This window comes from Lynx canadensis, chromosome B4 (genome assembly GCF_007474595.2).
Source record: "Lynx canadensis isolate LIC74 chromosome B4, mLynCan4.pri.v2, whole genome shotgun sequence".
NCBI lineage: Eukaryota > Metazoa > Chordata > Mammalia > Carnivora > Felidae > Lynx > Lynx canadensis.
The window spans coordinates 18,773,209-18,797,693 of record NC_044309.1 but is presented as its reverse complement, the minus strand read 5'-3'; the positions used below and the strand labels follow the sequence as shown (position 1 = coordinate 18,797,693).

Sequence of the window (24,485 nt, the reverse complement as noted above, 5' to 3'; positions counted from 1 at the left end):
AATCAAAGGGGTCCGTATTTTTACCACCGTGTGTACAGATTTTGAACAAATGTGGTTAATAATTCACTTTTTAAAATTCAGTGGAACACTTTTTAAAATTCAGATGTTAGAAAATGTGCTTAATGTCCAGCTTATAAAATAGCCATGTTCCTATCATACTTCAAAGATGCTAGGAAGCATGATGTAATTCATAGTGTCGGGGGCCATCTTTCATTTTTACCTTTTTCCTTTCATCTCAATCCTTCAACACATTAATTAAATGTCTATTAAGTGCCATGCATCATACTAGCACAGAAATGCATGGCAAGCTCAAAAAGACATGGTCCTTGTGTGAATTTTGCTTATATTTAGTCCTTTCTTTACACAAAATTTAATAGTGTCAGAACTGAAGCCATTGGCGTTCCCTAAAACCAGCTCTTCTGCTTGAGTTTGTGATTTCTGCTGACAGCATCATTTCTCTCCCTTGATTTGAAAAAGCCACAGACTTGCCAAAGCTCTCAATATGTGCCACACAAACTATTGCAATATTCTTCCAGTTATATGTAGAACCCCAGTCTTTTTACACTTGAAGGCATTATACAAACGTCTGGGTTCAGCTTCTTAAAGCTTATTACTTACTAATTAAGGACTAATGACTCACATAGACTCTTGAGGCAATATATAAAATTGTCCCAATCTACCTTTCTCTTCTTAATATGCCACATTTTTTTTTGTAAATCTACTTCCAGCTTCTCTCAAACTCGATTATTTGCTATCCTACATACACCTTACCCATTTCTTCTTCTGTGTATTTACTCAAGATGTTCTTCCGTAGGACCTACCCTTCCTTCCCTACATAACCACAGAAACTGAGACATCATTTAAGAAGTATCATAAACAGCAATCTTTCTATAAAGTCTTACTGGACTTTCACAGATGGCTCAGCTTTGTCATCCCTGGAAACCCATATTTCATCATATGTATTTTCTTTTTTTTTTCTTTTTTTTTTTTTCAACGTTTATTTTATTTTTGGGACAGAGAGAGACAGAGCATGAACCGGGGAGGGGCAGAGAGAGAGGGAGACACAGAATCGGAAACAGGCTCCAGGCTCTGAGCCATTAGCCCAGAGCCTGACGCGGGGCTCGAACTCACGGACTGCGAGATCGTGACCTGGCTGAAGTCGGACGCTTAACCGACTGCGCCACCCAGGCGCCCCTTTCATATGTATTTTCTAAGGAACCCCCACATTCTGCTTCACTCTAATAGTCCCCTAGGCTATATAATCCCAAGGCAGACATAGCTTTATTTCCCATTGTTCAGTGTAGGTGCTCAAAAACTTTTGTTTGTTTGTTGATATTTCTGATTATAAGTCTTATTCTGAATCCTATGTATCTTCTAAATTTTATATTAAAATGTGGCACGAGTGATCCACATGACTTCCTTACCATTCAGAAGATCAATAATGAAACCTGGTGAAGGAAAGGGACTCCTGTCCAAGGTGCATTAGACATGGGTGCTCTGTATGTAGACTCCATTCCACCTCTGGTTTTCTTTTAACTTATTTCTTGACTTATGCTTCCATGTTTATGTTTTTCCCTCAGAACACAGGGATATTCTCTGGCCTTTTGCTTATCTCTGCTAGTAGCACTCAAGGATTAAATTTTTCTGACTTCTGGGATATACTAAAAAAACGATAATTGCCTTTCTAGAGTATTGCTAATCTCTATACTAATCTCCAAAGGTTGTGCAGAAAAATAAAACTAAAAGAATCCCAACTGAATCTCAGTGTTTACTTTTAAAATTCAAATTAGTTGCCAGTCAACATAGGTGGTATTAAAGAGTGTGGGGGGCAAATAATTAAAGGTAATATAATGAGGATGTGTGTATACATATTTATATTAATCAATTACATACATTAAAAGAAAGAAAAATACCGCAGCAGGTTCCTTAAACACCTTTTTCTTTTCTAGGTCTATTCCCATTTACTCAGTCTTACCATATTACCAAAGATGAATTAAAACATAGAAGGAAAAAGAAGGAAAAAAAAGTAGAAAGAAAACAGATGAATCTAAGCTGAAAATTATAACTCCACCTTTTTTTTTCTGCTGAAGTTTTTCCAATAGCTATACTCTTTCTTAGATTGGATTTACACCCATGACTTTGTGATAGAAGGCAATGGTTTTCCCAATAAATGTCCCTCTTGAAATGTAAAGTAAATTAAAAATAACTATAGTGAAACTGTAGATTATTTAGGGTGGATGGGTAGAAAAACACTTACCCCCAGTTGCCACAGTGATTTCACGTAGGAAATGGCCATAAAATGGGAAATCGAAGGACAGATTCACTCTCTGCAAGGAACAACAACCAGAAAAGAAAATCAATAATGTACATAATCGTAAACGTAAAATGAAAGCCTTCCAGTTAAAAAAAAAATGATGCTTCTACTTTGAACTACTATTATTGTAGTTGACTGTTCGACCTTGAATCCCTGGTGGTAATAAAGGATTTCTTTTCTCTGGTAATTAAGTGTTCGAAGTATGTGAGAAGAAAAAAGTTGACTGTGATGGTCTATTGGTCTGTTCTTCGCTTACAAAAAGAATCTGGAACTTTCAACTGTGATTCAAGCTATTCTCTCCAATTCTCTTAGTCGTCCACTGAGAATCAGTTCAGTCATCATGGTGAGCAATTTATTTTAGGATTCTATTTTTAGTTTGATTAGTTTTCTCCAACACAGTAGAACATGTCATCTATCAAGTTTCACTGAATAAGACAGCAAAAAATTTATTTTATGTAATTATGTATTCAATTTGTCTTCTGTACATTTCATAATGAAAGGCGGTTTCATGTAACAAGATAGCTTGCACTCTGATCTAGACCTGCAGATATTTTTATTTTTGGTGCGATAAACTCTCTGTATTTGGTGTATTATGTCCACTTTAAAAAGCACAGAGTCAAAGAATAAAAAAATGCTGCTTATTGGAGAACTACTTTGCCTACTTAACTACTTTAGAAGAAAACTGGAGAGACTTAAGAAGAAAGCTCATAAATTTCACCCCTCTTTGTTCGAAAAAAGGGACCATATATACATACATATATATGTAGTTTTACTTATTATTGTATTATTTATAAAATATGTATGTATTTATATTTTATATCATATATTTATATATTAAATACACATATAATTTATATAATAAATATATATATATTATACACAGTAAAATAAAAACAAAACACAACAAAGCAAAACAAAAAACCTTAGATTTTTCATATGTTTGAAGTGATACAAACCAGATATATTATTATTAGGCAAGAAGCAAGAAAAAAGTGAGTTGTAACAAAAATGACCAACTGAAGTAAAAGGAGCCAGAAAGAAATTAATTACCTGGTTTAGAGCCCAAAAGCACACACAAATTACCTACAGCAAAAGGTTTTCATGTTGAAATTCAACAGTCTATATTACAGCTCTCCCAATATACAAATTAAAAAAAAATAGAGAGGTATATCTAGATTGAATTTCGCTCATTCCAATTTTGCAAATGATCGCGTTTTTACATCCATCAGAGATTTCTAATGACTTATTTGGCATGAAATTAATGATTCAAAATTTACAGTAACTTTCAATTAGGTTTTCATTCCCTCCTTTGCAATGAAAGCTGCATCTTCCGAGAGGGTTTATCACCATTTTTATTTTATGCTGACTGATGGGAACAACAAAACCCATTTTCACGGCACTAACTGAAATGAGTGGTTACTAATAACCCTAAAATAAAAGCTTCCAATGGCAAAATTGGGTATCTCATAAAAGACATCCAAAATAATTTTATAAAGGCGCTTGCTGTGGTCTATTGCTCTTCATCGTTGTAATTTATTTGCATGCTCATGAGCAAACTGGTAAAATTCATCACCCTTCGGAACCCTTACTTCCAGAGTAGGAGTTTGGTTTAAATATGTATTACTCACAAATGCTATCAATGACTCTACCAAAGATGAACCATAGGAATAGGATATTAGTGTCTCTGCCACCACAAACATTTCAATATTTTTAAAAGAAGAATGAGACACACACATATGTAAGTTTGACTTTTCTTGAGAAATAAAGACATTCTCAAGGAAATTTTGTTAATATATTATTCTGAAGAACAGTATCAATAATTGAAATGCTTCCCTGTGTAAAGGACCAGTTTACCCTAGTTACCACCATGACCGCTTCATGGACACTGAAGGAATAGCAATGCAAATTTAGAAAGACGCCACCTTCTCAATAACGGTGAAATCCACCATTTCTCTGTGGATAATACTTTCCAAATGTAGGTTCCTAATAACTTCCTCCTAGGCTTGGCTCCAATTCCCCTAGAAGTCATTCTCCATGTTATCTAGCACATCACTCCCCCACTTGAAATCATTCAATCCAGATCCAACCCTCTCTGAAATCATGTCAAAATGGTGACAATGTGTTCTAAGGCCCAACACTAACTGGCCCCTGCTACCTCACAATTTTCTCTTCACATTTTCTGCTCCAGCAAGTCTTCTAGAGCTTTCTTTTAGTTCCCTTGAGCCTGCCACCTTTAAGCGTTGGTTCTGGTACTGCTACAAGCTGTCGCTTATGACTGTCATAGTCTTTCAAATTTGGTTGGCCATGGCTTCCATATTCTTTAAGCCTTGGCTTAGTTTGATTGGCACCCCAAATACCAACTCCGACATAAGGATTTAGGGGCAGATAGTTTGTTTGGAAAGTAATCAGGAAGTATTTGCTACAGAAAGTGGGAAAAGCGAGACAAGGAAAAGAGCAATCAGTAGTAGATACACTACTAGGTATGTTACTGTTATAGCTAGTTCTCCTCTTGGAGAGCCTCTGAGAAACAAGAAGGAAAACATGCCTTAGAATCTTCTCACTGGATGTCAGGAGGCTGGGACATTTATTCATTAACTCCCATCTCCTACCGACTGGAGGTTAATTCCCCTCCTCCCCCAGACTCCCTGTGCTTGTGCCTTCAGACAGAAAGAAGAGACACAGCACTTGAGCTGGTAAGTTGCTGATATATTAGAACTGCCCTCCATGGTTTCAGGTGAACTCAAGGAGGCAGAAGGGATGAGGGACAAAGCATCAACAGGGACTAGCTAGGTCACATCCGCAGAAACTCCTACTTTGACTTCTTAGCTCAAGGTATGCCTTCTTACGATATCCTACCTAGCATTCTCTACATATACAGACTCACATAAAGCAACTGCATAAGATTCAGACAATAACTGCATCAAAGTGAAACTAACTTAGTGTCAGAGTGGTTAAGAACAGCTTAAGAGGAAAACTAGAATTTGAACCCACATGTGGTGGACAGCGATGGCAATGCTCTTAATTACTGAGATGTTAAAACAAAGCGATGAGAAAAGTCATACATAAAGGCAAGTTTTTGAAAATTATTATCATGCCTCCTTAAAACACATAACTGAAAAATATTAAAACATAAACAGGAAAAACAAAAGCTCTGGAATTTTATAGAGTGCTTTTTCTTCCCCCAGGGAGTGCTTTGTGGTTTTTGTTTATTTGTTTGTTTGTTTGTTTTCATGGAGTGCCTTGACACTAAATGATTATATATTCAATATCATTACCCCTGGGTAATTAGATCATTATTTTTCCTCAGTATGGTATATAAAACAGGCATGCGGGTCACTGAAGAAAAGTCTTATTTACTCGTTCATCCAGTTGACAACATTTACTTAGCACCTTATATATACCAGTCCCTAAATCAGAGGCTGAGGATACAACAGTCAATAGGTCCCACCCATTCCTTCCTTTGGGGAGTTCACAAAGTGGTGCAGGAGAACATCACCTAAGGATAAACAATAGGGCTAGGCAGGGGCAGAGTAAGGCCCAAGACAGGCGACCTAACCCAGAGGAGATGTCACTGAAACTCTTTTAAAATGACAAACGGAAGTTAGCCAGATGAGACCTTAAGGCATGGAAGCAGAAGCGACAGGTCAAAATAGGGGTAGAAAGTAAAACTGGAAGCCTGGGTGGCTCAGTCGGTTGGGCGTCTGACTTTGGCTCAGGTCATGATCTCGTGGTTTCCGGGTTCGAGCCTCGTATGGGGCTCTGTGCCCACAGCTCAGAGCCTGGAGCCTGTTTCTGATTTTGTGTCTCCCTCTCTCTCTGCCCCTCCCCTACTCACGCTCTGTCTCTGTCTCTCTCAAAAATAAACATTAAAAAAAAGAAAGAAAGCAAAACTGAAAGGACTTTATGATTATTGGAAGGACATTTAAATCGGGAGTGAGGGAGGATAGTCTAGGAAAGAGGACAGGTTTATAGCGGGGTGACTAGTGGACTACTGTGCCATCAATTGAGATAAAGAGCTATTTTGGTTAGGTGTGAGAAGATTAATGACTTAAGCATTCTTTACATAATAAAAAATCAATAAGAATGACCCCATGTTGAATATGCAACATGGGACACTTCTGCAACCAGAAAGGCTAACCAGAACCCTGGATTTGTCACAAAGTCACTGTAAACAAAAGCAAGCATAATATTGAAACCCTGATGTAGTTACCTGACCCTGAGCATTATCCTATCTTGGATCTCAACCCTTAAGAGATATTCCATGTAAAAGGGGTAAGGGTTTGGGAAACTTGTCACATAACTAAATTAACAGTCTGGGCAAAATACAAAATAAAAGCTTAGAAGTGAAAATTTCAAGAGCATGGGCAACACACCTAGAATCAACTGAATTGGCTACCTTCTTACACTCTGTGGAAAGGAGTGAATTATCTGAAAGGAGAAATGGTAATTTCGAGACAAACAAATGGCATACGACTTCATCTGGGGAAGGATAAGTTAACGGAACATTCTTTGAAGAGTCTGTAGAAGTATATGAAGAGAATCCAGACAGTTGGGTGCAGATTTATGGCAGGTACAGCCATGTATGACAGTGGCCTTTAAAACCACATCGTGCCCTCCTACAACATGCCCCATGAAAATACTCTTGGGAACAGACCATCAGGCTCCATTAGGGCTATCCTCTCAGATTTCCAAGGCACTTCTTGTTGCCTCTTTTACATATTGTTCTTATGCCTATTGCTATCTGTTTTCAGACTAATTATTGTGATCTCTGCTAACTCTTTTTAAATAACAGAGGAATTGTAATCCTAAGTAAACACTATTCCAGTTTAGCTTGCTTGCCTATTTCTCAGTGGTATTACAATGATAAATTAATTTGTCAATGCCGGTAAGACCTTGAAGACAGAAACCTAATACAAATTAAGAATATGGAGTGGGCACACTTATAATTCTAAAAGCTACTTTTTAAAATGTTGTTAATAAAAACTTTTTGTTTGAAGACAGCTTCTTATGTACGGTAGTAAAGCTACATTTTTCTGGTTCCCCCAAGTCTTTATGTCATTTGTATAAGACATAATCCTGGTGAAAAGCTTGTGGCAAGAAAATTAGTAGTAACTAAACTTTAAGTAATTGCTAATTTCATGAGTTCATGATAGGAAATGGTCCAAAGAATTTAGGGACTATTCATTTATGCAAGAATGAATTCATTAATTGATCACTAATTTCTATCCACATATTTCAACATTCTATTTTTTAAATGTTTATTTATTTATTTTGAGAGAGAGAGAGAGAGAGAGAGAGAGAGAGAGAGAGAGAGAGAAAACGAGCATGTGGGTGGGGGAGAGGCAGAGGGAGTGAGAGTGAATCCCAAGCAGGCTCCATGCTAAAGTGGAGCCCATTGTGGGGCTCAATCTCAAGGCTGTGAGATCACGACCTGAGCTGATATCAAGAGTTGGACACCTTGTACTCAACTGAGCCACCAAGGTGCCCCTCAGCATTCTATTTTTAATCATTTAAACAATATTATGTTTGAGGGGCACATATTTCTACCTTGGGTCTCTCAAATTAGTGGGATATTATCATTATTATTGGAAAAATGAGATCTGCATTATTTTTTCTAAAAGAAAAATAGCTCCTTATTTGATTCCTAATAGTTGGAAGTGATGTAATATGTGTTGTGTTTAACATCAATGAAGGCAAATTGCTTTACTAATAGAATTATAAATCCACAATTCAATAATATGTTTCTGAGCAATGTTATGATGCCCTCATTTCTGTTATATTGAAATAATCATAACTACTATATTTACTGTTGGTAGGAAAATGCAGTTAGCGTTTAATATATTAGACGTTATGCTAAGTATTTTTGCCTATATTTAGCAAGTATGAATGCTAACATTAGAAGGCAAAAGTAAGATAAGAAACAGGAAACTTGCATAGTCAGGAAGTATCTTGAAGAAAGATATTTGATAATTATAAAAGGAAACACAGTAACTTTATAGTGAAGGAGCAAATTCTAGAAGGCATCCCCTGAAGCAGGTGATCATAGTTAACATCACCAGAACCAGGAATAGTGACATCATGTACCTTCTGATACGATGCACAAGTAAGGACAGAATGCCATTTCTGTAATGCCACAAAAAGTAATTTGGTCTGAAAACAGAGACCTGTGTTAAAACACGGAAGAAATAGCAGACAAACACCAAATCAGCGACATTGTATGAAATAACTATCCAATACTCTTTAAAAGTATCAAGTTCATGAATGACAAAGACTGAGGAAATGTCATAGATTGAAGGAGGCTAGGAGACTGGACAAATGCAGCGATGTAGGTCATAGACCGGATTCTGAATAAGAAAAATGGATGGTTTGGGACAATTAACCAACATGAATGAGGCCTTACACTGGTTAAGAACGAGGCCTTACACAACGAGTACAGTAGCCATGTTGACTTCTTGTTATCAACAATTGTACCACAAGCATATAAGGTGTTAACACTGAGGAAAGCTGTATGGGAACTCTTTCAACATTTCTTGAAAGTTTTTTTTTATATTTATTTATTTTTGAGAGAGAGAGAGAGAGAGAGAGAGAGAGCGAGCATGAGTGGGTGAGACACAGAGAGAGGGAGAGAGAATCCAAAGCAGGTTCCAGGCTCAGAGCTGGCTCAGCTCCAGCTGTCAGCACAGAGCCCAGTGTGGGGGTCAAACCCATAGACCGCAAGATCATGACCTGAGCCGAAGCCAGAAGCTTAACCGACTGAGCCACCCAGGCGCCCCCCATTAAATAAGCCTGAAATTAAAAAGAAACTTTACAAAAACAAACAAACAAAAACAAGTAATAAGTTGAAACTACTAGAAGTAACAGAGCCAGAATTTCAATCCACAAATGTTTGACTCCACATCTCTTGAGTTTTGACCACTATATCATACTATCTCCCTTCTTTTATAGCAGGTGCTTCTTTTCCTACCTGTTATCAGACTTTCCATAACTGTGTTTTCTCTCTGGGACCCTTAATACTGTCAGTCATTCATGTTTTTGTTCTTAGTAGACAATAATTTCCTTTAAAATGTAGTCATAATAAGACATAGAAGGCTCCCAGATGCATGAGGCCAAAGCCATAAAAAAAAAAGAGAGAGAACATCTGAAGAAGGTACAGTCTTCTCAGATGAATGTGCTGGGCCCGGACGACGGAGCAGTGCTGGGCAGAGCCACGCTGAGCCACAAGCCACTGAAGCCTGATGGAGCCATGCAGGTGCCCTCTCACCAGATGGGCACAGCCTGGACTCCGCTGTTTTTTTTTTTTTTTTGCACATTGGGGGTTTAGGTGCATCCATTTCTTACCCTCCAAGGAGGGATCCAGGGGCCAGTTTTCTTAACTTACAGAACCTTTGCTTTCTTTTTTACAGTTCTCAATGGTAATTGGCTGTTAACTGGTTTATTCACCTATTTAACTGAAATCGATCTCCTTACACAATAATATAAGAAGTAATATAAACTAAAGGACAGGAGACTGGTATAAACAGGACCCCATACGTATGCACGTATGTAGCTATAGAAACAGAAACATGTAAATGGACAGGCTTCCACAAAAAGCAAACATTAAAGGAAGAAATGGGCAACGGAGAGGGTTATACATGGATGCAACAGCAATACAAACTTCTTTGATATCCCCTAAAGGAAAATCTGGCTTCAAAACCATAAGTGAGCTGAGTGTATTTCAGAAATAAAGTAGCTGCCGTGGGCAGTATAACTCACAATGTTTTTTTTTTCCCCACGGAGAATTTTTTTTTTTAATAAAAATGGAATTTTAACCAACTCTCACACCCTTGGAGGAGTGGATGGGACACGGGTCGTTAATCCAGTGACTAAAAACACTGGAAGCCTAATTAAAAGATCACAATGTTCACGAGAAGGGGCTAATCAATACGTAAATATACGGACAAGAGCTGGGCTATTCCTTTTAGGAATAAAGCCCATCAATTGAATTGATTTTCTGAGTTGGAAATTCTAACTGCTCCAGTACTTTTTTGGTAACAGAACCAAGAATTTAAAATTAACCCTGCACATTGAATGATGCGCTGCACGGGACCGTTCACATGCTAGGAAACAAAATGCAATCATTGTGCAGTTACCTGATACTCGTTCAGATGAACTGGGGTTAAGTGAACTATCACCATATATTTTGACCTCTCACATTTCATGGTTTCCAGCAAACACATGGCTTACAGTTGCTTGCCTGTATTTGCACATTTTGAAAATTATTCAAATTAGTTTGTGGGGATATTTACCATTCCAGCCGGGTGTGGAGGAACACTATTGAAGGGCAGAGAGAAAAAAAATAACAGGATTTTATAAAGAAGCCTTTGGAGGGTAGGTGGGTGGAGGGTGAGAACCAGAAGCCACTTCTGGATTTTTCACACTATTCTACAAGCAAGGCAGTGGATTCTGCCAGGCTTCTCACGCTGAAGTGTACATGATAATCACCGAGGGTTCTCGTTAAAATATAGATTCTGGGGGCGCCTGGGTGGCTCAGTCAGATGAGCGTCCAACTCTTGATTTTGGCTCAGGTCGTGGTCTCATTCATGACTATGGTTGTGAGATGCAGCCCCACGTCGTGTCCACGCTGAGCTTGGACTCTGCATAAGATCCCCTCTGTCCCTCTCTCTCTCTGTCCCGTCCCACTCTGCTTTTAAGTGTGTGCGCTCCCGTGCGCGCGCTCTCTCTCTCTCTCTCTCTCTCTCTCTCTCAAATTAAAAAAGAAAATAGAGGGGCGCCTGGGTGGCGCAGTCGGTTAAGCGTCCGACTTCAGCCAGGTCACGATCTCGCGGTCCGTGAGTTCGAGCCCCGCGTCGGGCTCTGGGCTGATGGCTCAGAGCCTGGAGCCTGTTTCCGATTCTGTGTCTCCCTCTCTCTCTGCCCCTCCCCCGTTCATGCTCTGTCTCTCTCTGTCCCAAAAATAAAAATAAATAAAAAAAAAAAAAAGAAAATAGAGATTCTGATTCTGTAGGTCTGGGGGTAAAGGGGTGGAAATTCTGCATTTCTAACAAGCTCCCAGGGCTGCTGATACTGCCCCAGGGACCCCACTTTGAACGGCAAGTCTCGATGTCACATCACGGTCTTTGAAACACTAAGACCATTGCTGTAAGGAAAGTTTGGCAAGTGTGAACTGTGTTAAAAGGGTATACAGACTTCATTCTGGATAACATGGTCTCACTTCACCTGGTAACAGTTACATGGCCTGGAAATTTCCATTTCAGGAGTTGAAGCCCAGAGGTACCTACTAGCCAGGACCCAAGCAATGATTTGTGGCCACACTACACCTGAGGGCAATGACACTCTTCTGTTAAGTCCTTGACTGGTGATCGTCCAACAGGGCAGGGCAGGAAAAACTCTGTCTTCCCTTCTTCCCCGTCAGTGGAAAATAACTAAAAAAGTTAAATGTTTGCATGGTGATTGTTAATATTAATGGAATGGACGCCACGGAGTTAAGCATTGCACAAATGTTAAATCGTGTAATACTAATGACAACCTGAGAAGGTAGGTACAATTATCCTTCCCATTTTATAGATGAGAAAAGTGATGGCAGAGCAAATAACACACTCAAAGTCACCCAGGTTGTAGTTCGCAAAGCTGGGGGACTCAAACCCAGGTAGCCTGTTTTCTAAGTCTGCATATCTAAACACGGTATCGAGCCGCCTTTTGACTGATACGTTAAGATCTGGAATTCAGTGAAGGCCAAGTTCATCAGGAGAGTAACTGATTCAAAACTTGATGACGGGGTGAAATTGAAATTTAGGCCAAGTTCAATTTTAACGTTTCATCTTTCTTGGTTAATTTCTCTTTTTTAAGTTTTTATTTGGAAATAACTTCAAATTGAGGTTACAAAAATAATGCAAAAAACCCTCCATACTGTTTATGCAGACTCACCAATTTTTAATAATTGGTCACATTTGGCAACTTCTGGATTTTTCAAAAGCTGTGTAAAAATGTATGCCCTCCCAACGCAGCTTCTAAGAGCTGCTCCCATAGGAAAACCTACCAATCTCTACAGCCTACTCTGCAGGGTATCAGGATTCCGGTGGCTAACTCTTGCCCCATTTATCAGCAGTGAAGCTTACTTGACATTTTTTCTCAGGCAGCTGCTTCATAATAAGGAATTCCTGGCGATTCATCACCAATTGAGAGTGGCTACAGGTGGTTCACTTCTAGTCCCACTGGCATTTTAACAGACAACTTCCACTAAAGAAAGAGACACCAGCTTTCTGAGGCTAGAAACCCAGGCACAGCAGGAGTTCTAACAGGATGACAATTTATGAACAAACCATGTGAGATTTTGACTATTTTCCCTAGTAAGCAATAGGCTATATTTTGGTAAGAAGAAATAGACAAAAAGAAAGATAACAAAAATTGGTATAACCAATATTTTTAAAAGATACTAACATACTAGCTTGTCCAAGCAATCCCAATCCCAAAATGTCTTTTATCTTTTATCTTCTGTACTTTAAGATTTTTCACAAGAATTAAGTCTCTTTGTTTTTAGTTGTGTTCTCTCTTAAAGAGCATTCCATTCCATTTACATTTTGCTAAGTTTTCAGTGTTACAAAATATTTCCCTGCAAAAGAGTCATGTGAAAGCTTTATCATTTTATAACTTCAGGGTGAGAATATGTTTTGTGGTCACTTTTCTAAAATTAACTGTTATTAAGTCTTCACGGACTCACGCAGAGATCTCAGAAACGATGATCAAAAATAGGTTGGAGAAGAGAATCCAGAAAACAAGAGTAAATGAAATTATTTATTCCATCTGAGATATGGCTGTGGGATCCCATTTTTATAGCTTTATGATGTAAAAGGTTAATGTGAATGAAATCTTCTAAGATTTCACAGAAGCCTCAGGTGTTTGTCTCACTTGTGACTTTGAAAGCTGGGCAGAGATTTCTTTATCTAGAATTATTTTACAGCCATCATTGGTAACAGATGATGAAATTAAGGTTACCCCTATGACTCTAATTTTATAGAAATAATGGTGCCCGTCCACTAAAGACACAATATGGAGAAATAAGATGAAATTGAACTGAAATAGAATAAAATCACGTGTGATTAAAAAAAAATGTTCTTGATTTGGAAAACGAAGTCTTGTTATACACATGAAAACTGATCACTGTGGGCTTCATAAAACGATCTTAAAACTCTCCAACATCGCTTCTATGTCTGAGGTGGTTCCTAGATTCAGGAAGGGTCTCAAGGGTATCTTAAATAATCACTACTATACATCTGTTTAGATGACGATATAAGTAAAAGGAGTTTACTAAACTCAGCACATTAGGTGAGGAATGCTTAATCTGTACCATTACAACCATCAGCAGGAGAAGGAATAGATCTTTACATGTATTTATTTACTGCCTTTAAGGCAGGCGGACCAGCTCATTTCCCTGGAATACAGAGGAACAGAACTCATTTACTCTAATCTCATGTTAGTTTTGTGGAATGGAACAAAGAGATGTCTTCATTTTCTGTTTTTAAAAAAATGTTTATTTTGAGAGAGAGAGAGAGAAAGAGCACGTGCATGTGTGCACACAAGCAGGGGAAAGGCAGAGAGAGAGGGGGAGAGAGAATCCCAAGCAGGATCTGTGCTGTCAGGACAGAGGGAGACACCAGGCTCGATCCCATGAACCATGAGATCATGACCTGACCCAAAATCAAGAGTCTGACACTTAACTGTCTGGGCCACCCAGGCACCTCACCATGCCCTTATTTTCCATAAGGGCCCTCAAATAATACTTTCTTCAGGACAGAGAGAATTAGTCTCAAAGATCAGTGACTTAAGTAAATAATAATAATAGTAAAATCAACTAATTAAACCTAAAAATTTAGTTAGAAAGACTCATGCAGACAAAACTCATCCTAGTCTGTTATTAAACTAGAGGAAAATCCTAAGAACAAAGGCAAATAAGGCCAAGCTGATAAACTGTAAATGTCTTGGCTGAAATGGAGCAATTCAAACACCAGAGCAGCAAGTGTATTCAAGCAGCCAAAGTAAAAATAAATAAAAACACTTAACTGTTAGTTAAGGTGTGAACAGACCTGAGGCAAAAATGTGTAGTCTAGAGAGTAGCCTAATCTAGATAGCAAATTAAGTAGACTTTTGAGTTAATCATTTAGAAAAATCAGCACTTATCAACAGATTTTCTGATGCACAGGAAAAAAAAGAAATTGTGCAGAATGAGAAAACGAGGCACAGAGAGGCCAGAAACCAAGCTGTCACCATGGACATTCACATTTAGCCCGTCAACATCAGCATTATGCCAACAGGAGACCTATGGAGGTGTTAGTTGAAATGATGTTATTTTCTTGGAAAAAACAAACAAACAAAATCCAGAAGACTTAAGTTGTTAAATGAAGGTTTCTGTGTATATTCACATAGTCTGAGGATCTCCACCAAGAACAGCCCAATTTTTAAAATTAAAAAAAAAAAAAAGACCACAGCAAAAAACATACAAATCTCACAAAAAACCTTACCTGCATTATGATAGAGAGGGAACAGAATTTCATTTCATGTTGTTGGGGTTTCTTATATAAAGTATCAATCTTCCTACCAACATATAGATATATTTTTTTTTCAACGTTTTATTTATTTTTGGGACAGAGAGCGACAGAGCATGAACGGGGGAGGGGCAGAGAGAGAGGGAGACACAGAATCGGAAACAGGCTCCAGGCTCTGAGCCATCAGCCCAGAGCCCGACGCGGGGCTCGAACTCACGGACCGCGAGATCGTGACCTGGCTGAAGTCGGACACTTAACCGACTGCGCCACCCAGGCGCCCCTAGATATATTTTTTTTTAAGTTAAGAGTGTGTTTATGTCTGGCCAAAAGCACACTGGTGTCTTCTTGGCCAAAAAAAAAAAGAGGGGAGGGGTTACAATATAGATATAAATATATAGATACATATCTGTCTATCGGAGACTCTTAGAGATCACTTGGGAATTAACTTATTTGGGGGTTATTTTTTGTTATAAAGAATAAAGACTCTCAAATAGCACTGCCTTACAATCTCATTTTTATTTGATATTTTCAGTGTCCTTTCATATCCATTTCATTTTTAGTCTCAAAATAGCACTAGAGGATAGTCAAGGCAGGCATTTTTTCCCCCTTTCTTCCAGGTTATAAAATTGAGGCCCAGAGAGGCCAGAAACCAAGAAAATGAGTTTTGGAGCCAAGGTTTCATGACTTCTAACCCTGGATTCCTTCCACCAGGACAGTGGTACTTCTCTAGAAGCTGTGAATCAGAATTTCATAAACTGTGGTTTCAGAAAGCAAAATAGTTTTAATTTGACTGGCTATTGAATCAAACTTTGTGCCCAAGCAATATATTAAGTAATATGGATATAGAAATATAGAAGAAAATATCAAAACTGTGGAGTTTGAAGGTCCACACAGAGGAGAAGAAATAAATCCAGACTTGTTCCTAGGTTTATAGTCAGAAGCTTCTAGATCTGCAGTGTGACAACTGGGTGACTTTGAAGAAAGGACAAAAATATCCAAATAAGTACCAGTATTTGAATATAAAGCGTCTGGCTCATTGCATGCCATATGGTAGGGACTTACACAAATTTTTCACTTTCCTTTGTCTAAGAAAACATGCTCTTTCCTTTAATCTGTCAAAGTTAAAACTAGGTTTTAACATCTGCTTTTTTTGCAATAATGATTTAAGAAATGTTATTTAAACCTAAAAGGATAACGGGGAGACTATAATCAAATTGTAGCATACATACATAATATAAATACTAATGTGTGTGGCTTCCACATGACCCATATATGAGAAGGGAAAAGAAATCAGTGTGTTTCGACATGTGACGTAAATGATTTCTAAGTTTTCCTCTGCCCTGAAATTATAAGATATTTTTGTGGATAGGAGAAAAGGGAAAACTCCTACTCCAATTCTACTCTCTTCCTCTTACTAGAATATTAATGTAAGATTCCAACATGCTGTTTAGACTGCATTTATAAATGATGGTGGTGGAGGGAAAATATTTCTTTAAAAAATCATGCTTCCAAGTCAGACACTGCTTTTTATCTTTCTCTGCACAGTTCTGAGGCAGCTGGAAGGAGGAGGGAAGGTGCATCTTTAGGAAAACCGAATCTTCTAGCTTTCTCACTCAACTCCTGCTTATCTAGAGCTGGGTTAGTTAGCCAAATGCCCTTAGTATGCCCCTAGCCACATATATCTTTTCTCTTTTTTATCTGATTTGTTGACAGAATGCATGCTCTTGGGCATGAAAACTACATTATTTGGTGATAAGATTTGAGAATCTCCCTCTTCCCTTAGGGCTTAAATTTAAGTCCTGTTTCCAACTAAATTACCAGAGAGCTTTGCATCAAGGATCATGAAGATTATGACATCAACGAGCCTGATTAATAAAGTGAATGTGTTCTTTCCCATTTGCCATTTCCCCTTCTGCTAAAGCCTCTCAGTAACATCAAGGGAGAGAGTAGCTGTACTTTGGTGCCTGGGTGGTGTGGGGGTAGGAGGGAGAATGTTTATGGACAGTATTGAGCCCCCTGGTGATACTACTACCTTAGCATTACAATTCTGTCATCATCCCCCCAAACCTGATTCTACCCCCAGGAAGGCATAGCAGAAATGGAGCAAATCAGGCAAGATTGGAAAGGTGGGGAGGCCAACTGAGGAAATTTTTAAACACGAGTCACTCTTTAAAATTTGGAAATCTCAGACTAATACTTAACCATCACACTTAAGAAAGCAAGAACGTATGTAGAAAAATATTTTTAAAAGGAATCTATTAACTAAATTTATAAGTTCCTAGACATAAGACTTGCTTAAATGAAGGACTCTATATGGCAAATTTTTCCAGGAAAGAAAAAGGAGGCTAAGAAATATTATCAATTCTATTGTTGTAAAGGGAAGTGTGGACCTAGGGGTGTGTGTGTGTGTGTGTGTGTGTGTGTGTGTGTGTGTGTGTGTGTTCTGTTGATAATGACAGGAAAATGGGTACAGGACCGATTTCTAACTCTAAGAAATGTTCGGTGATAGCTAAAATTCTTGTTGTTTTCTTTTTAATTTTTTAATGTTTATTTTTGTGAAAGAGAGAGGGAGAGGGAGAGAGGGAGGGAGGCACAGAATCTGAAGTAGGGTCCAGGCTCTGAGCTGTCAACACAGAGCCTGACATGGGGCTTGAACGCATAAGCCGTGAGATCATGACCTGAGCTGAAGTCAGATGCTTAACCAATGAAGCCACCCAGGCGCCCCTAAAATTCATGTTAAAAACCAAAACAAACAAACAGGCTGTGACAATGACAGAGCTGAAATAATAAATGTTTCTACCAGTGATACATATTTAAAAATCTGAGCATGGAATACCAGATAAGTTTCCAAGCTGAAGCTCACGATTTTGTGCTTGGTGTCAAAAGCGAAGTGTCACCCCCACACTAACAGGAAGAAAAATGGACCATTACAGCATCATGATTTATCTTGAGACTAATCAGAGAATTGAGGTCACACGGTAACCAAGAGAACGCTACTCCAACGAGAAAAAATATTCTCCAAGGCAAGACAAGACACATGAGCGGCCGCACTTTCGGGAGAGCACAGCAAAGGAAAGTGAGTAAGCAGAACTCCGCTAACACTTTAACCGATGACCTTCTTTGTCTGCCTTGAGATTTCATCCGTTGTGGCTGACAGCAGAACTGGGCCAATTTATGGAAACTTCAATTGGATGCACCCAACATTTGAACTTTTACAAAGCGTATTAGGTACTGCAATATTGTGAGCAGATTGTCAAAGGCAAGAAATTTCTGATAGACATTGTCCTAATCTAAAACTTTCTCATTTTCTCTTTGAAAATCTTGTTCTAAACCCAACAGGGAATCATTTCTGAATCTGTCATTTTGTCTGGGGTTGCCTGAATATGGAAAAGAAAAGGGATGATGGAATTCATCATCAGCGGAGATGGGGGCTTTGCTTGCCTCTCAGCCTCAGACCACATGTGCTCTACACTGACAATTCAGTGAATAATCTCATGGTGAGTTATAATTAATTCCATTTTAGCTGTTAGCAGTTGTTCTCTTAAAATAGGAAAGTCTACACATATACAATGAAGGATTTTGGCCCCAAATTTTGATATAACCATCAAATCAGTGCCACTTTATATCTCTAAAGTCATTCTCCATTAGTTCTCTCTCTTTCTTTTTGGAACTGTCTTCTTTAATGTTTATTTATTTTTGAGAGGGGAGAGAGAGAGAGAGAGAGAGAGAGAGAGAGCGCACAAGCAGGGGAGGAGCAGAAGGAGAGAGGGACACAAAATCTGCAGCAAGCTCCAGATTCCGAGCTGTCAGCACAGAGTGGGGCTCGAACTCACGAACGGTGAGATCATGACCTGAGCTGAAGTCGGACGCTTAAATGACTGAGCCACCCAAGTGCCCCGTCTGTTAGTTCTATCGTTAAGTCAGTAATGGTCATAACATTTGAAAGGTCAAAGTTGTGTTTTCCCTTTGTCATATCAAACTGAAAAATACATGAGTTCACTGATGGTAAGATCACTGGTATTATCTGTGATAGCAAAACTAAATCATTTTTCACTAAATGTTAAATCAGGTATTTATGAGAAAAATGACTATCAAAAACTGCTGGAACCAAGTGGGATATACTTTACAGACACATTGTGAGTGTGGGCTTGGCTGCCTAGGCTAACAGCTGAGTTTCATCACTTAGTGGTAGCTGGAGGCCTCTAGGCAGCTTATTTGATTTTTCCCTTACTCGGTTCTCTCATCCACAATACTGGATGGCAAGCATATTTAAATCATAGGGTTATTATGAAGATTGAAAAGCTAATCCATGTAAGCATTCAGCCTGACAGGTAGAATAGGATACCACTGACCAAGGAAGGTAAGTGAGGCCTGAACTGATATCCTGTCATCCCCACTATACAGAAACTACACCTCGTTACAAGTTACATTACTTGTTTAAGGAGCCAACGCTGGTAAAGGATAAACTCAGGCTGAAACATGTTCGGAGACTTCCAGATTTAATTTTTTTTGCCCTTTATATCAAACTTTTTCACTGAGATACCTAATTTGGTTATCTGAATCATAAATGTTTCTGGTGAAATCTTTTTCAGACCAAGAAACTAATAAACCCATGCAAAATGGCAGATGCCAAATTCATGTAACTTTTTAAAAAATGTTCTCGGGAGGCCTGGGTGACTGAGTCGGTTTAGCGGCCGACTTCGGCTCAGGTCATAATCTCATGGTTCGTGGGTTCCAGCCCCGTGTCAGGCTCTGTGCTGACAGCTTGGAGCCTGGAGTCTGGTCTGGATTCTGTGTCTCCCTCTTTCTCTACCCCTCCCACACTCATGCTCTGTCTCTGTCTCACTCTCAAAAATAAACATTAAAAATTTTTTAAATGCTCTCTAAATTCATAGATTAAAAGAAAACAAAATCATCCAAGAGCAATCTCAACTTTGAATATTCAATTCATTATCTTACTAGAGAAATTAATGGTTAATTTAATTAATTAATAGTTAAATTGATAGTGGCTTCTCAAAATAATTCTTTTTCACTTTCTATAATACCTTATATTCAATTATGAATCTAAATTGCAATTGCAGAACTAAATAGTAAAAAGTGATCGTAACAAACAACATTTATATGCCAATTAAAGCAAAAATTTTTTCATAGCAGAGAAAAGGAAACTCAAAATGTCAAAGCACTTACCGCAGCTTGCCGGTGAGTATTGGACAAAATTCCATGGATCTTCACTTTGTCTTTTTCCATCTGGTCTATGTTCACCCACAAATTCCGGCTGGCTGAATCGGAGGGACCATATATCCGAGATATATAGTAATTGTGATCTGTGTCCTCCTGTAATAAAAGAATAATGCACATCAAGAACAGAGATAGCATGGAAGAAACTTGAAGGCATTATGCCAAGTGAAAGAAACTAGACAGAGAAAGACAAATACTGTCTGTTCTCACATATATGCAGAATCTTAAAGAGGTGAACTCGGGGTGCCTGAGTGGCTTAGTCAGTTAAGTGACTGACTCTTGATTTCAGCTTAGGTCATGATCTCACAGTTGTAAGATCCAGACCTGCATGGGGCTCTAAACTGGGCATGGGGCCTGCTTAAGATTCTCTCTCTCCCTCTTCTTCTGCCCCCCTCGCCCTTCCCACCAACCTTCCCCTGGACTCACACAGGTTTTTGTGCTCTCTAAATAAATAGACAGATATAAAATAAAAATACAATACAATACAATACAATACAGTAGCTGAACTCATAGAAAAACAGAGGACAATGGTGGTACTAGGGGCTGTGGGATGGGGGGGTGTTGGCTAAAGAGTACAAATTTCCAGTTATAAGACAAATACGTTCTGGGGATGTAATCCACAGCATGGTGACTATAGTTAACAATACGGTATTATATACTTGCAGGTAGCTAAGAGAATAGATCTCTCACCATGAAAAATAAATGGTAATTATGTGATGTGATGGAGGTGTTAGCTAATGCTATGGTGTAATCATTTTGCGGTATATAGTACACCAAATCAACAGGATGTACACTTTAAATGTACACAATGTTCTATATAAATTCTATCTCAATCAGGCTGGGAAAAAAAAAGCATTTAAGTCACTATATACCCAATGTATATAATTGCCAGAGTTATACAGAGTTCCATTAAAAAGAAAAAAAAAAAGCCCTCAAAAGGAGAAAAAACCCACAAAACCCTAGAGATACTGTCCCTAAAATTCTTTAAAAATCAAACAAAAATGATATTATGCAACTAGAAATATTACTATTCTTCAAAATAGCCAGAGGAGTTAAATAACCTCTAAGGGAAGTGAATTAGATTTAAAAATAAATAAAATAAACCTCTTTAGAGGAAATTGTTAAATAAATAAAACACAGAGGAAAATACACACTCTGTTTACAATAGTCTTTTTACCACAGTAATTCTAGGGATCTAATTGCTGCCCAAACAAAATGTCACTTTTGGAGCTATTTACTGAGAACCTGAACTATAATTACTATTGAGTGACAACAAACCCAAACTTCTCTTCTTTAAAACTAGGTCTTTATATGAAGACCTGCTTTCAGTTAATGATCCCAGAAATGGAAATAATACATTTTTCCCCTATAATTTGGGTTATTAAGTTCTACTTTTATTTGAATTCTCACTATTGATTATCACAATGGTGCCTGTCACAAAACCTTTAATTTTTGTGCTCTCACTGAATGAAGAGATTTACATGTTTTAAAAGGCAATTTTACTGAGGAAAACCCAGAAAAATCATATGATTCTCGACTAACTTGGGCTGCAGTTAGTTTTTTCTAAACATAAAATATAATTATGCTTATCAATTTGAGGAGTCTGCTAGGTAAAATAAATTTAAAAACATTCATGTCTGATGAATGTTTGTACGAATGTAAGGATAATGTTTGTAAGAATGTATGTAGGAATGTAAGAATAATGTTTGCCAAATACAGTGTATGTGATTTGAATCATAAAGTTTAGAATGTGAATTTTGTCTAATGCATTTGTTACTGAAGTGCTAATTGAATAAAATACGATTATTCTTGAAATCTAGTGAAAACAATTCCATGTACCTTTCAAGTCATCAGGCTAGAAATATATAAAACTGACTACATAAAGGAAAGGAATTTTCTATGCAGCATTCTAAATAGATTTTGTCCCATGACCAAAAGAAAAAATATGACCTTAGATATAAATCTTGATAACAGTGATTAAATGTTAACAGTAAGATAAAAGAAAAAGTATTAGGTAAACGTCCAACCTCCAATTGAACTCTGGGTATCAGATACAAATTATGGGTACAACCCTGATGAAAGATAAAAAAAAGTTCTTTAGAGAAAGGAGGAAAAAAAGGAGATACAAAGAAAGAAGCATGAATAAGATTTCATGCAGCCCAAGAGAGATTTCATATCCTAGTGGTTTTCTAGCACTCCTTTCCAGAACATTATGACACCGACTGCCTGGGTTCTAGGAGGTAACGAGCATTTGGTTGTGTCTCCGTCACATGTAGAACTCCTTCCTACTGTCTGGTGCTTCACTACCAGAAGCTTTGTGGCGGGTACCCTCCATGACATTGGGCACAAGCCATTCTGCCCATGTCATTGTTACTGGCCACAGTAGCTGGGGGGCACCAGAAGCACACAACCTAAAAGGAACCAATTCATGAGGCATGTAGGAATTTAGGTAAAGAGGAGATAACTGCCCTTATTGTGATTGCTGAGATATGTAGGTATGAGACCTGCGACTACTGTGCCACCATTTGCTACCATGAAGAAACCCTGCCTGAAGGCAAAGCAAACATGGATAGAAACAGAGCCATTATCTCTGAAAAAAATTAAAAAAAAGAAAAAATAAAAGAAAAGAGAAGGGATGAGAAGAGAAGAGAAGAGAGAAGGAAAGGAAAGAAAAGAAGCCAGATCAAGTGCATCTAGTGCATTCTGGGCTTGTACACTTAGCTGAACCATTAAATTTTTTAATTGTCAAATCCCCTTAAATAGACACTTTTTCTAAAGAAACAGATGGCTAACAGACACATGAAAAGATGCTCGACATCACTTATCATTAGGGAAATGCAAATCAAAACCACGATGAGATACATTACACCTGTCAGAATGGCTAAAACGAACAACTCAGGAGACAACAGATATTGGCAAGGATGTGGAGAAAGGGGAACCCTTTTGCACTGTTGGTGGGAATGCAAACTGGTGTAGCCACTCTGGGTAACAATATGGAGGTTCCTCAAAATATTAAATAAAACCACCCTAAGGCCCAGCAATTGCACTACTAGGAATTTATCCAAAGGACACAGAAATGCTGAATCAAAGGGACACATGCACCCCAATGTTTATAGCAGTGCTATCAACAACAGCCAAATTATGGATAGAGCCCAAATGTCTATCAACTGATGAATGGATAAAGAAGATGTGGTATATATACATAATAGAATACTACTCAGTGATGAAAAAGAATGAAATCTTGCCATTTGCAACAACATGGATGGAACTGCAGGGTATTATGCTAAGTGAAATAAGTCAGAGAAAGACAGGTATCATATGATTTCACTCATATGTGGAATATGAGAAACACAACAGATGAACATAGGGGAAGGGAAGGAAAAATAAGATAAAAACAGAGAGGGAGGGAAACCATAGACTCTTAAATACAGAGAACAAACTTAGGGTTGTTGGAAGAGAGCTGGTGGGGGGATGGGTTAAATGGGTAAAGGGCATTAAGGAGGGCATTTGCTAGATTGCTCACTGGGTGTCATATGTAAGAGATGAATTACTGGGTTCTACTGAAGCTAAAACAACACTGTATGTTAACTAACTTGAATTTAAAATAAACTATTAAATAAACAAACATCAAAAAAAAAAAAAAAACAAACACCTTGAGTTGGATTATTGTCAACCAAAAGAATCCTAACTGACAAACATGTTTTGGTAACTTTCAAGAGACTTAAGCAACATTGAATAAGGCAGTCTCATCTACAGATTTATAGATCTTGATAACAAACATGTATTCAATTCTGGTATTCTAGCTAATTATAAAGTAGGAATGGAAACTTGTACCTAAACTGCCAGAAATCATCAAGTCTGAATTACAAATGATAATGATTCATTTAATTTTTCCATGAATCACATATAAGGGGCGTTTTGAAAAAAACAATAAGTTCAAATAAAACTTTCAATTTTTCTCCCTATTTTTTGTATTATTATAAAGAGTTTAGCAACACAGAGATGTGATCTTTAGGTGAATGATGTAACAGAGTCTATCATGCAGCCAAATTACCATATTACCATATAAATACCAAATAGATATTCTCTTTAAAATGACATACTTTCAGTTTTGAGCTCAATATAATTGTTGCAATCAACATATCTAAAATGATTTTGGTATTTCCCTTAACCCCTAAATCTCTATAGTTAATCAAGAAATAGTCTTATAAGGTAAAGGATATCATTATACTTAAATAATGGATTATCTGCGAAAATATACATGATTTTTGTCTAATTACAATCACTGATATGTCTAACTGAAAATAATGTTCATTTTTACTTAAACCAGAGCTTCTCAAGATAATATCACATCTTTGAATGTACTGAAAAACTAAAGACTAGAGTTTGATGTT

General features: G+C 37.8%; 1 protein-coding gene across 4 annotated transcripts in view; it reads right to left on the bottom strand.

Annotated features, from left to right (window-relative positions):
- The window catches only part of PLXDC2 (plexin domain containing 2), a 455,171-nt gene that overhangs the window by 201,739 nt on the left and 228,947 nt on the right, over positions 1-24,485 (bottom strand). For all 4 annotated transcript variants that reach the window (XM_030321035.1, XM_032593836.1, XM_030321036.1 and 1 more), the window contains 2 exons: positions 20,041-20,187; positions 2,258-2,327 (listed from right to left, as the gene is read on the bottom strand). In XM_030321035.1, the coding sequence (XP_030176895.1) occupies positions 2,258-2,327; positions 20,041-20,187 (217 nt within the window). The remainder of the gene's footprint in view (positions 1-2,257; positions 2,328-20,040; positions 20,188-24,485) is intronic.